This window comes from Oreochromis niloticus, linkage group LG20, assembly GCF_001858045.2.
Source record: "Oreochromis niloticus isolate F11D_XX linkage group LG20, O_niloticus_UMD_NMBU, whole genome shotgun sequence".
In the NCBI taxonomy this organism is placed as follows: Eukaryota; Metazoa; Chordata; class Actinopteri; order Cichliformes; family Cichlidae; genus Oreochromis; species Oreochromis niloticus.
This window is the reverse complement of record NC_031984.2, coordinates 15,092,597-15,105,423: the sequence shown is the minus strand read 5'-3', so window position 1 is coordinate 15,105,423 and position 12,827 is coordinate 15,092,597. Positions and strand designations below refer to the sequence as shown.

At 39.2% G+C, this 12,827-nt stretch overlaps 3 protein-coding genes across 6 annotated transcripts; 2 read left to right on the top strand and 1 right to left on the bottom strand.

Annotated features, from left to right (window-relative positions):
- Positions 1-210: 210 nt before the first annotated feature.
- uqcc5 (ubiquinol-cytochrome c reductase complex assembly factor 5) lies at positions 211-3,658 on the top strand. The gene is made up of 2 exons (XM_003439010.5): positions 211-538; positions 3,236-3,658. The coding sequence occupies exons 1-2, from the start codon at positions 385-387 to the stop codon at positions 3,325-3,327; spliced, it is 246 nt and encodes an 81-aa protein (XP_003439058.1). The 5' UTR covers positions 211-384; the 3' UTR covers positions 3,328-3,658.
- Positions 3,457-8,173, bottom strand: ognb (osteoglycin, paralog b). 3 transcript variants are annotated; one of them, XM_025901640.1, is made up of 7 exons: positions 6,167-6,534; positions 5,923-6,084; positions 5,752-5,830; positions 5,110-5,274; positions 4,809-5,011; positions 4,633-4,725; positions 3,457-4,512 (listed from the first exon to the last, which is right to left on the bottom strand). In XM_025901640.1, exons 2-7 carry the CDS (start codon positions 6,019-6,021, stop codon positions 4,342-4,344), a joined length of 810 nt encoding a protein of 269 aa, XP_025757425.1. In that variant the 5' UTR covers positions 6,022-6,084; positions 6,167-6,534; the 3' UTR covers positions 3,457-4,341. The 3 variants fall into 3 exon arrangements, with proteins under 3 accessions (XP_025757425.1, XP_005448813.1, XP_003438910.1); XM_005448756.4 differs by lacking the exons at positions 5,923-6,084; positions 6,167-6,534 and adding an exon at positions 7,579-8,173; XM_003438862.5 differs by having other exon boundaries at positions 5,923-6,534.
- Positions 8,174-8,293: 120 nt separating this feature from the next.
- On the top strand, positions 8,294-12,457 carry LOC100710156 (14-3-3 protein beta/alpha). 2 transcript variants are annotated; one of them, XM_003439009.5, is made up of 6 exons: positions 8,294-8,441; positions 9,518-9,819; positions 9,914-10,037; positions 10,512-10,675; positions 10,841-10,936; positions 11,025-12,457. In XM_003439009.5, the coding sequence occupies exons 2-6, from the start codon at positions 9,526-9,528 to the stop codon at positions 11,079-11,081; spliced, it is 735 nt and encodes a 244-aa protein (XP_003439057.1). In that variant the 5' UTR covers positions 8,294-8,441; positions 9,518-9,525; the 3' UTR covers positions 11,082-12,457. The 2 variants fall into 2 exon arrangements, with proteins under 2 accessions (XP_003439057.1, XP_019205491.1); XM_019349946.2 differs by having other exon boundaries at positions 8,315-8,441; positions 9,523-9,819.
- Positions 12,458-12,827: the final 370 nt, after the last annotated feature.

The window sequence follows — 12,827 nt, the reverse complement described above, 5'->3', positions numbered from 1 at the left end:
CGTAAAAAGCAACGTAAACAATAATATAGTTAGATATTACACCCATTGTGTATTTTTCTGTCATGTTATGCATAAAGGAGCAGAATATCGCCACTTGACATACACCGATACCACCCGGATGTTACGACTCTTCTTGGGTGCGTTGGTTTTCTTACAAATCCTCGAGCTGCTCTCAGTTAGTCTGTAGATCCTTGAGTGTTCCGCCCGTTTTGTTTAAGCCAGTTCACAAAACGAACGCACCCGACTTAGCACGTCCGTTGCTCTCATAACATTTGCTAAGGACGTGCTGCTCTTACTTACCCACGCTGTTTCTTAACAGTTCACCTTCAGAGTTTCTCTGGGGCGCCGTGGAAGTGTTTGTTGGGACACAGTTTTTGTGTCGGGATGTTTCACAGGAGTAAAACCATAAAAGACTTATTGAACATTGTCCCGGGGAAACGTCGCCTCGGTGCGTACAGGTTCCTTCCAATCTTCTTCTGTATCGGAGGAATCATGGAGTGGATCATGATCAACGTGAGGATAGGACAAGAGACTTTCTGTAAGTGTAAGCCATGGGTTCACTCAGCTAGTCTAACTGACACGTTGAGTATCTATTTAATAGATAAGTTAGCTAGTTTTAATAAGTTAGGCTAGCTGTGTTAGCTGACCTAGCAAATGTTAAAGGACAAATAAAAGGCGCCAGTGTGCTCTTCTTTCTAGAGCTTTAAATTTTGGTTATGTGTTAGCTACCGGTTTGGAAAACTACTCCAATGCTTGTGGTCAGTGGTCTCATACACGTGTTTACCTCGAGTTTATAGTGATCTGACACACAGAGAGGGTGACTACAGTCAGTAGTTACTGTAGATAGTTGTAGGTACCTACAGTGTGTACCAACACTTTTTCGACCCTTCCAAACGGGTCTAAAAGCAGTCTAAAAGCAGGCTAATCAGAGAAGAGTTCCCATGTGATCCCATCAGAATCAGATGATTTTTATCAATGTTATTATATGTTAACAGTATGAAAACTGCGAGTCTGTAGGTCCTCCCGATGGCATTTTTGAGCTTTCATGAATTCAGAAGGAGGAGAAGAAGCCAACATTACATTCTCAGAGCTGAAAAACATACACAACAAGTTTGAACACCAATATTATGGAATAATTATCCCAAATTACTGGGGATAACTATGTCATAGAACAAATGGCACCAATTTAATGTCTGTGACATAGAATAATAGAAACCGGCATCTGCAATCAGTTTTCTGTTAATTCGCTAAAGATTAAGTGTTTTTTAAGCAAACTTTAAAAGGGTTTGCTCACCTTGTTGGATAGATGGCTACTCAAACCAAATTAGGCCATTTGACCTATATTTTGATGCGAGGCCCATCTTCTACCAGGGAATCCTACTGGGCCAAATCCATCCGGGTTGCCAGTCTTTTGCAGGGCTTACACACACAGAGACAGAGTGGCTCACATTCACACAACCACCAGTTAACCTAATGTGAATGTCTTTGGAGTGTGGGAGGAGGTCAGAGTAAACACACAGGCACCACACTGCAGACTCCACACTGAAAGGCCCCAGTTGGCCGGTTGATTGGAACCTTTATGTTTACAATCATATAAACAAGAAATCCTCACATTTCGGAGGCTTGAGCTCCGAAATGTGAGGTACTTCCCTGTGTGTACCTCAGCTTCCTCCCGCAGTCCAAAGACACGTGTGTTAGGTTAAATGGTGATTCTACATTAGCTGTAGGTGTTAACAGTTGTCTGTCTGTATATGTTAGATCTGCAATAGATTGGCGACCTGTCCAGGGTGTACTCCGCCTCGTGCCTTATGACAACTAGGACAGGCTCCAGTAATTATTGTAACCATAAGATATTAATGTAGAAGCAGTGTTGTAGTGTTATATCTGGGAGCTTTTTAAAACCACTTAGTATATAAACAACTTCTTTTTTAAAAAAAATAAATAACTTTGTTTGTGAAATATTAATCTTTAAGTAACTAGTAACCATCCATCAAATACATGTAATACTCTGTGTGTCCCTTTGAAATGTAGTAATGTTGTAAGTGGTCTAGTTAAGTACTTGAGTACAGTGGTTAACTAACAAATGCACTTGAAAGAACGAAGGAGTATACATGTGGTGTCAGAATCACTGGAAAAACAAGTTTCTACCTGGAAAAATTTATACGAACACCCACTCAAGTTGGAAAAACAGGCTAAATACCACTCAAAGACTGAAAAAATGCTGATGCACATGTTGCTGTGTTATTGATATATATACAAAACATGGAAGTTGCCAGTAAATATCTGGGTGAGTGCAAAAATGTTATGATCTAATGGTGTAAACTGGGTTTTTTGGGGGGGGTTTTGCTAACATTTAATTTATAATATGTCCAGGTAGAGTTACGTAGGTTAGTTAGTTATAGGGGGAAACTATTTTCTAGCTGAAGAAAATGAACCATCCAATGAATGCATGAAAGCAGGGAGCATTTGTCACAATGCTAGAGATGGAGTGAGCGGGGTCACTCAAAGACTGAAAAGAAAAAGGACTCCAGTGTGGTTTTACTCTCACTAAACCCATTTCTCATTATTCCAGATGTGCTGTCAGAACTAAAAAGGGCTCAAATCCTCTTGTGTTTAGAAAAAAAAAATCCACCCTGCACATATTATCCTGTGATATTGAGAGGCCATTTGGGGACAAAAGAAGTGTTTTTCTCTACTGAGGAGAAAAAAACTATTCCCTGTGCCGTTTGTCAGCCTGGCAGTCATTTTGTTATAGATATTAGATATTGCCCAGATTGCCTAGAAATTCTGCTGGATAATAAAAACAGACATTTTCACTTGCAGTAGCAGAGGGAAAAAAGAAACACCAACTTTTTTCCCCCTGCCTCTGCAAGTGAAAATGTCTGTTTTTATTATCCAGCAGCAAAAAAAAAGGTTGGGGTTTTCTTTTTTGCGGAGATTTTTTAAAATCCAGAACCCTGGAACTGCCCCACCTGAGTGGTATGCACTCATTATTAATGTTATGTGGTTACATGTGTTTTTCTTTCCTTCTTCAGCAAGCTAAAATATCTGCTGTGCATGCTCACTTTGACACTGACAGTTTAGTAGCATAAACCAGTGTGTTTCTTACCGTGACACATAAACTGATAGTTGGCACATTTTCAGTTAGACATCAGTGTCAAGTATCCAGAATGCTTTCTCTGTGCAGTTTTTACTGGAGCCACATTTCAGTCTTTTGAATCTGTTTTCTTTCCAGATGATGTCTACAGAAGAAAACAGTCAGAACGAGAGTACCAGCAGAAGATAGCAGATGGATTGATAGTTCTCAATCAGTCTCCAGCCAAGTGAAAGATGATGATTGGATTAAATGAGGACTTGACACGTCATCTAAAGACACTGTGGGACACCCATGCAATTATGAATGCTGCTAAAGAAACGAGTGAAAAGCTGATGGTGCAATGACTTCCAACATGCAGGTTTTATTATTTGTATAGTCTTCATTTGCAGCACTGCAGTATAAAGCAACAGGGTAGAAGAATCAGTTTCAGAAAGATGAAAATAATATTGACAAAGGCATTATTTGCTTGTGAAAACCATATTGAGATCTCATCATTGTAATGCCTCATATAAAAAAATTAAAAAAGAGAAACCATCTTTGCCATGTACCAACTAAAAAAAATGACTAAAGGTGTTTTTATTTTGGATATTGCTTTTAAACAAAAAACACACTGTTTCATTTGTCGATCAAATCTTTTTGTTATAAAAGATTTCTAATTATGTAAGTTTTCAACTGTGTGATATATATATATATATCTCACTATAAAAATGTCACTTAAGAACTTTATTTTTCATTATTTCTATTTTTTTCAGTGCACTAACTGTGCATCTTAATCCCACTCTCCTTCACTTTACCAAGAACTCACTAGAGCCCGACCGATATATCGGCCAGCCGATATTATCAGCCGATATTGGCTATCTGCAGATACGTCCATAACGATTTCATTAACAAGTAAAGAAGAGGCATTATGATGTTGCATAGCTTGGCCATCAGAGGACACACCGCAACTTTCCTGTTGGCAGCATATGTTCGAAATGCGATGAACACAACAGCCAGCTGATTTGAACGGAGTCGGGCAGAGTGTAAATCCACAACTTTGTCACATTACCTTAGTACGGACTCATGAATAACTAGATATAAGAAATGCCAGGGAAATCTTTGTTTTGTCTGCCCAAAAGGAAAAAAAATATCGGCCGATATATCAGATTTTTAAATATTCAAATATTGGTATCGGTTTTAAAAATCCTATATTGGTCGGGCTCTAGAACTGATTCACAAAGTCTGCCTCAGTTTCCTTTTGTGTTTCACTTGTACCAGCCAATAGGGAGAGACTGCAGACAGATGAAGCTGTTAGGGTGCTCCGACAGCTTCAGAGGGTTCCCATCCAGTCTCACCTCGTACATGTTGGTCCGAATGTAGTGGCTTGTGTTTCCTTTGCAGAATGTCTCATCTGTTATTGTTGAGATGTTGTTGTTCTGCAGGAGATCAATTCAAGAACACAACCTTGGCTACAACTTCCAGACAGAAAACAAATTTCATTTCTTCTGCAGAGTTTTTTTGTTTGTTTTTTCAAAATAAATAACAGATGAACTTACATGCAGATGAACAACGTAAAGAGACTCTGGAAGATGGGGGACGGCTGTCAGTTCATTGTCTCCAAGGTAAAGGTATGCCAGTCTCGTGAGTTTCTGCAACAACACAAGGCCACTATTTAACACGCGATGATGATTTCTGCAGGGGTTTAACATGATGCATTCACTTGCCAGCTTACTTTAAAAGCATTTGCCTTTACACCCTGGGTTTTAAGCCTGTTGAAATTTGCATTAAAAGTTACTAGCTTGGATGGCAGCATGGGAAGTTTGGTCAATCTGTTTTCTGCAAGTTTGAGCTCCTCAAGATTGGGAAGTTTGGAGAAAGATCCGTCTTCTATCTCAGAGATGAGATTCCCAGACAAGTCGATTCTTCTTAAAGTAGCTGAAAAATACAAATAATGGAAGTAAAAACTTAAAAATGGCATTCACTGAAGAGAAGAATACTTCAAAGGATTTTAAAAATTATTAGTATTGTTTTACCCGTGTCTGCAAAGTCTTCCCTGTGTATTTTTGTGATTTTGTTGAAGCGAGCATAGAGATACGCCGTTTCCTTTGGCAGCGTTGGCACGGCTGACATGTCAGGGGACACGTCCTCGCAGTAAACTGATCCACTCAGACAAACGCACAGTAGACATGTTGGCAAAACTGAAATGATCACACATCTTTTCATCATACGGCATAATTTACATATCTCACCACAGAGAAAATACGCTTCTCAAAACAAAAGAAATTTAAACAAAGATCCAGCAAAACAAAAATAAATGTGGAGAACACACAGGTCCTTTAATTAGCTGCAACTAAATTAGAAACAGTTGTGTATGCATTTTTTTTTAAATAATTCTCATTAGGTTTCTAATCATGTTCATTTGTTTTTAGTAATTTCTTTTCGTCGTTGTCTAATTTGTTGTTTTTTTAAAGATGCATTTGTCACTTTGCAGTGTGACTGTGCAGCTGAAAATGCACTGCACCTAGTTTAGCCGAGGACACTTGATCGGTCCCATTATTACGTAACATGAGCTTTAGCTGCATTCACGAAAATGTGGAAGAATGCCTTTGCAAGTGTTGCATAATCAGCTTTGAAAGAGTTGTGGAAAACTATTTATTTGTTTTAATAAACCTTACCTTCTGCTTTTGAAGGTACTCCACCATCAGTATCTGTGTCTTGCAGGATGCCATAGTCCGACGCACGTACCGTAGCTTTCTGCAAAAAGAAGAAATCCTCTCAGTCAGCTCTCACTTTTGTGCATATCGTCCTTGAAGATAGTTTTGAACCTCCCCCCAAAGCTTTCTTACTGCAGGTGTTCTTGCTTCCATGTATTCACCCTTTGCTGCAGAAGACACTATCCATGGGAGCATTACATATGTGAAAATTAAAATCCTTAATGGTATCATTGTGCCTCAGTGGCTGAAGAGAGGAGGACAGAGCTGTCTGCTAGGCTGAGATCTGGTGTACATCTGAGAAGGAAAATTTTCCATCCACTTTTATTAAGCTGCCAGCATACTGCTGAGTAAGAAAAGGAAACTAGTTTTAACTCACTACACGCTGTGTTTGTGTCACATCGACTGGTCCGGGTCACTCTTTAAGATTGTGTCGCCTTATTTCTGTCCAACAGATGAGCATTTAAGCTCGATGGGGATGTAAGTGATGAAAACTTTGGATCATAAGAAAACCATTGAGTAAACCCAATGCATGAAACGGTTAAATTCTGTTGGTGTCACTGCTGTTACTGGAGGAACAGCTTGGTACTGGATGAAGGTATTAAATTTGAAAAACTGATTGATTTACCAGCAGTGAAGCAGAGAGAGCAAACTGTTGAGTATCTTTTTACTTGGATTGTTTTCCATCCATTTGGACTGCTTCTTTATCAGAAGTGACTCTCTTTCTGAATAACTGCTATCGTTGAGGTTATTGTCCTGTGCCTGTCCACTAAAACGTGTCCCGGTCAGTTCTATTGATTGTTTGATCACAACAGCTTGCCTTAACTACAGTCTCACCCTTTCACATAGTTTGATAGTTATTGTTCCATCATTTACTAACTTCCAATAGATCAGACTCTCCACATTATTCTAAGGTCCAAATAAAGCATACAGCAGATCAGTCCTCCTAAAACCATGAACAGCCAGGTTCTTCAAATCAGAACCTACTCTCTGCTCCCCCCCAGAAAAACGATTAATTCTTTGTTTTTTTAATAAAACTAAGTTTTGATATTTGCTTTTACTCATGTTGCTCTACTGATTTGAATGGTTTTATTAATTATTTTGTTCTCTGAGTATTTTACAAAAGACAATTGTTTTTAATTATTTGCAGAGCTTTAAAACACATATGACATAGCCCCATGTGAGCTTAAACCTTGACACTTGCTGTTGCTCTTGCTTTATAATGATTAGAAAAAATGGGATTAATTCATTCCTTTTTTTTCATTGAGCAAAGATTTGTAAATTTTAATTTGACACGTAAAATGAGATTGCTGTAGATACACACACACACACACACACACACACACACACACAGGTACACAATGGGGTGACAGGCCTTAACAATTTAGTAATCAGAACATCAGTTAATAGAAAAAAAAAAACATGTTAGAGATGCAATTATCTGCATAATGATTTAATAGAAAAAGTATTACTAAACTTGCATTTTTAAGTGCACTTATGCAACACAGCCTGACCTCAGTTTCTACTGGAGTTGGGACAAAAATGATCTTATATGACTTAAGAAGGGTGGAGATGTACACACAGAGCCACTGAAGGTGGAGTGTGAGCAAATAGAGGAAACAGGAGTGCAACTAAGAATAATAAATACTATTTTGCCGTGAAAATAAAAAGACTCTGGTTATGCTGTTGTGTTGACATTGACTTTATTAACACTTATAATTGGTTTAAAAATATGTAGAAGATGAAAACATTATTGTTTTCATCAACATTACTGAAGCAGTGTGGGATCACCTGGACAGAATGGAGGATGAGGCCGTCAGCATCCAAAGAAGAGCTCTGAATGTCCATCAAGAAGCCTGTAAAACTATTCCTGAAGACTACTTAAAGAAAGCTTTTCAAAGAGAGTTCACACTGTGTTGCAGAATAAAGGTGGTGATACCAAATCAGTGTTGCTAATATTGCACAATATTTTTTTTTTTTTACATATATAGAAAATTTACATTTATGTTTATATCTGCTGCTATTAACCTGCTGTCAGTCCTCAGTTTGGTTATCAGGTTCAAGCAAGCGCCTGCACTCATTAAAATCTTGACTCACTCAAGTGCCCTTGAGAAAAACGCTGACCTTGACCTTTGATCATCAATATGGAAAGTATTATTTGGTTTCTTTGTTTTAATTTAAACCCACATGAGCCTGCAATTATCTGATCATACATGTCTATGGTCTTGTAACCTATTTAAATGGTAAAGAGGGCTCCCGTCGTGTGGATAATGTTTATTTTGGCTGAGTACTAAATCACAAACTCATCCAGTTGGCGACCTTCACATATACATTTAGCTTGTATACATATATAAGCTGAATAAAATGCATATATGTGTCAATACTGTAGCAATGTAATGCAAGAGTATGCAACAGTTGAATTAATTCTGGATAAAAGAAATACGCTTGGTTCCACTGCTTGTCTTTACCGTGTGAGCAGCGGCTGCATTACGTAAGGCAGATGTGCGGTGAGAAAAGAGGAAACAGAAGTGCCCGTGTAGCGGAAGTGGTACTGCCCTGAACGATACGCTGAGTGAGACGGAGGACGGAGGCTGAATCGTCCACAGAGCGAGCGAGAAGAAGAAAAAACAGTAGGATTAAAAGTCACCGCAATCGTAAGTGCAATAACCTCGAATGTATGAATATCGCATGTTAACACCAGGTTTTCATTGGTAGCTCGTTGTTCGAAAGCCTGTTCTATCGTGTTCGTTCGAATCCCGCTGAGAAGCGAAACATAACGGCTAGCTCGTTTGGTGAAAGGCTAAGCTAGCGCTAGCTGCTAGCTTGCTAGCGGACGGTGAGATTCCGTGACACTTTGTTCTGACAGGCTCGGCAGCCAGGGCGGGCCCTGCTACAGCTACTCAAAACGAAATCAAAGCGAAAGTAATACGGTGCAGTTCAGTATTCCCCTTCATAATAACTACTTAAAATGACAAATATTAACTGCCAACACCCAAACCGCGTATTTTTACATGAAAATCGGCGGTTGCTTTCGCTGGCCTAGCCGTGACTGTTAGCGGCGATGCTAGCGAACTGTTAGCTACTACATTCGTTTTTTCCTACTTTGGTTATCGCGCATACGATAGTTTAGCGGCTATAAATATGAACGAAAAATATGAAGTCTTCCAATATGTACTGTCGCGTTTGTTAAGCCAATTTAGCCGCGATTTAGAAAATCTACTATCCTCGCTAGCCTTGCTAGCAACATTGTGGGAGGGCATTAAACCTGACCCGGGAAGTCTTCCGCTGGTACAGCAAGTGTCGGTCGAAAGAACGTCAAGCGATCCAAAAAGGCAGCGGAGCAAATAATTATACACGGTTTGAGATATTTAGATGTGCGAAGAGTTCTGATTCAACTCGTGAATATGAAATTGGGTTGGGACGATAAGGGCGAAGCAGGGTTTGCTAATAACTTGGCTAGCGGCTAACCATAGCAAGAGATGAGTGTGGTTGACCCACTTGCCAAAGGGCCCAGTTCACAAAGCATATCCTGTGAATTGTCATTGAATTAAGTGTTTTCACTGGTTAAAAGACCAGGTGTGCCAAGGCAAGGTGAAGCTAGTTCGTGTGAACTAAGATAACGCACGCACCACACAGGTGTGAATGGCAAATGTGTCTGAAACATTCTTCCTTGTGTTTTGGTGGTGAATTGCAACTGTAGTTGTTTCTAATATTGTCTTGTTTTCCCCAGTCTAGAAAATGGATAAGAGCGACCTGGTACAGAAGGCCAAGCTTGCTGAGCAGGCTGAGCGCTATGATGACATGGCTTCAGCCATGAAGGCAGTGACGGAGCAAGACTCTGAGCTGTCAAATGAGGAGCGTAACCTTCTCTCTGTTGCCTACAAGAATGTCGTAGGAGCGCGCCGCTCATCCTGGCGCGTTATCTCCAGCATTGAGCAGAAGACTGAGGGCAATGACAAAAAACAGGAGATGGCACGTGAATACCGGGAGAAGATAGAAGCTGAGCTGCAAGAAATCTGCAACGATGTGCTTGTAAGGATTTCTCATTATTCAGTCCCAATTTAGATTCTAATGAAAGTGGTACGTGTTATTGTGAATCTGAACAAACCTTTACTGCTGTTTTCAGGAGCTACTGGACAAATTTCTCATTGCCAAAGCATCTAATCCTGAAAGCAAGGTGTTCTATCTGAAAATGAAAGGCGACTATTATAGATACCTGTCTGAGGTTGCGTCTGGGGATAATAAGAAGAGTAAGTGAAAACATAATTTGCATCATAACTTTGTGTTTTACTGCAGTGTCCTTTTAAAGAGTGGAGAAAGTAACTTGAAATTAATCAGTAACGTGTAATCTGATATCGCCAAGTTGATTTAAAAGAGCAGAATCATGATGCTTTTCATCTGATTTTTTTTTTTTTTTAATTTGTCAACAGCTTTGTTCAGCAACAGCTGAGTGCAGTTTTTAGCAATAACAAACCCTCCAAATAACAAACCTATGTAGTTGAACCTGACATACTTGAAGACGAGCTGAAAAGGCCAGAAAATTTTGTGGCAGGTCTACAGTAAATGCAGAGATAGCACCATGTGGAATAAGAAAATTTTGCCACATTAATTAATATTACAATACAGTTTGAGATTATTCATAGTCTAATTTTTCTGCTTTTAAGTTGCTGAAAATTGGTTCATTATAGTTTTATTTATTTGTCTTTTTCCTTATGCTTTTACAGCTACAGTGGATAATTCCCAGAAGGCGTACCAGGAAGCTTTTGACATTAGCAAGAGTGAGATGCAGCCAACACACCCCATTAGGCTTGGCCTGGCCCTCAACTTCTCAGTCTTCTATTATGAAATCCTAAACAACCCGGACAAGGCCTGTACCCTGGCTAAAACAGTATGTACTCTGGCTTACATGCATAGCTTTAAAATGTCTTGGAGCTTTTTAACAAATGAATTGAGGGGAAAATGGGGAGGAAAAAAAGCTAAAATATATGCTTTTGGTGCATATTTAATTTATTACTTACTTATGGTGTAAATCGCAACAAATGACTCTTTTCAGGCATTTGATGAAGCCATCGCTGAACTTGACACTTTGAACGAGGATTCCTACAAAGACAGTACCCTGATCATGCAACTACTAAGGGACAACCTGACTGTGAGTTTTAAGTTACACTGTTTGGTTTCAGATTGATGCGGGCGTATTTGTCACAAGGCACTCTAACATTTGTCCTCTGTGTTTCCAGCTGTGGACATCAGAAAACACGGCAGATGAGGGAGAGACCGAAGGAGGGGAAAACTAATGGAATTGCACTGTTAATCCACCTACACTCTTTATCTTAAACACAGACAGCTTATATACATCCCCCTCCACTCCATCAGCCCCTCCCACTTCTGTATGACAAGCAGCCTGAATTGCTTCCGACCAACTAGTTTACCCCTCTCAGTTCACTGTGAGGTGACAGGGTAATTTTTTCAGTTGTTAGCAGATTCAGTCACTCTGTGGAAAATATGTTGATTAGCAAGTTCACATTGCTGTTTTTTGTTTTGTTTTGATTCTTTGTCGGCTTTGTGTAAGTCTGCGTGTCGCAAGCGTGAGTGGATGTGAGAGGTTGTGCGTATGGTCTGGGGTGGGGAGGGGGGATATTGTGAAATCTAATCGTCCTTCCAAAGTCCTTGGTCCCCTGCTAGTTGTGCATTTTTCATCCCCCCCATTTATTTTTCTTTTTTCTTTTTGTTACGTTTATTATTTGTGATTCCTTGTGATATTTACAGGTTTTATTGTATGGTAATTAAACTGGCAGTTGATTTCCACCAAACACTGTGATGGTAGGCATTCCATTTGCTTCACAAGCCCCCCTCCCAAAAAACGTTTTTTGTTCAAATTCTCAGACATACAATCCTGTATTCAACTAACTGCAATTCTGCTGTGGGCTCATACAGAAAGGAGGCAGGCTGTATTGTGACACTGACATTTTGGTGTAATGCTCCTTGATCATGTTCACAAATTTCACAGTTTAAGCTCTGAGGGACCCCTTAAATTTGTCATGTTCAATTTAAGACATTCCACATTATTAGGCTTTTTGGAAAGGCAGTGCTTTTTTTTTTTTTTTTTTCTTTTTGAACTAGGTATGGGTTGTCATTGTAGTTTTACTCACTGTTCAGGTGCTGCTTGACCTCAGTACAATGGAAATTGTATGTGCGTAAATGTGGTTCCATGTATTTTGCAAGATTGACTATCATCTGTATGTAAAACCTACAGTAACCTTTTATTGATGTTAATTGAAAATGTCTTACCACACTGTATCAACCCTGCTTGCAAAATATTCCTCTTAAAGCGGTTGTTTTCTCCAAAAAATGTTTTTGTGCCTGGCTTTCTCTTGCAGCTTTTTTTTTTTTCTCCCCCATTTAGACAGCAGCATCTGCTTGTTGATGAAATCTCACAGAGAAAGAGTTGAACCATTTATTAAAAGGAAATAGTTAAATATTCATTAGTCTTCGCCCAGGTTCATCAATCTGCTGTTTAAAGGTAGCTGATGTTAACGGATTATTGAAAATCAGGTCTCCTTAAAAGGGTTCAGAAGGCCATTTCATGACTTTTGGAAAGAAACTCAGTGTCACAATACCATGTTATCACCACTACATTCCACACTCTTGTAGTTGAAGACACCATTCCACATTATAGCTGACGGTCTGTTTACTCTGGCAGTGCGCCAATGAATTGATATAATTTGTTGGGGAAAAAAATTCATGTCAGTTTATTATTATGCTTGATGAAAATGCAGTTAGTGAATGTGGAACGAAGCCTGTCTGTATATCAGGTATCTACTTGCTTTGTTTTTACTGACAAGTCTTAATGGCTAAAATTTGCTTCTGTAACAGTCTTATTACCCAGTGCACACACGTGGTTGTGAAAATTTAGATTAGCTATTAAAAAAACGAGAAAAAAAAGCAGTGACGAAATGGAGATAAACAATGGTTGGTGTAATTCTAGCTTTGTGTTTATGTATCTTAAAACCATTCTAGTTTCACTCTACATGTAAGAAATA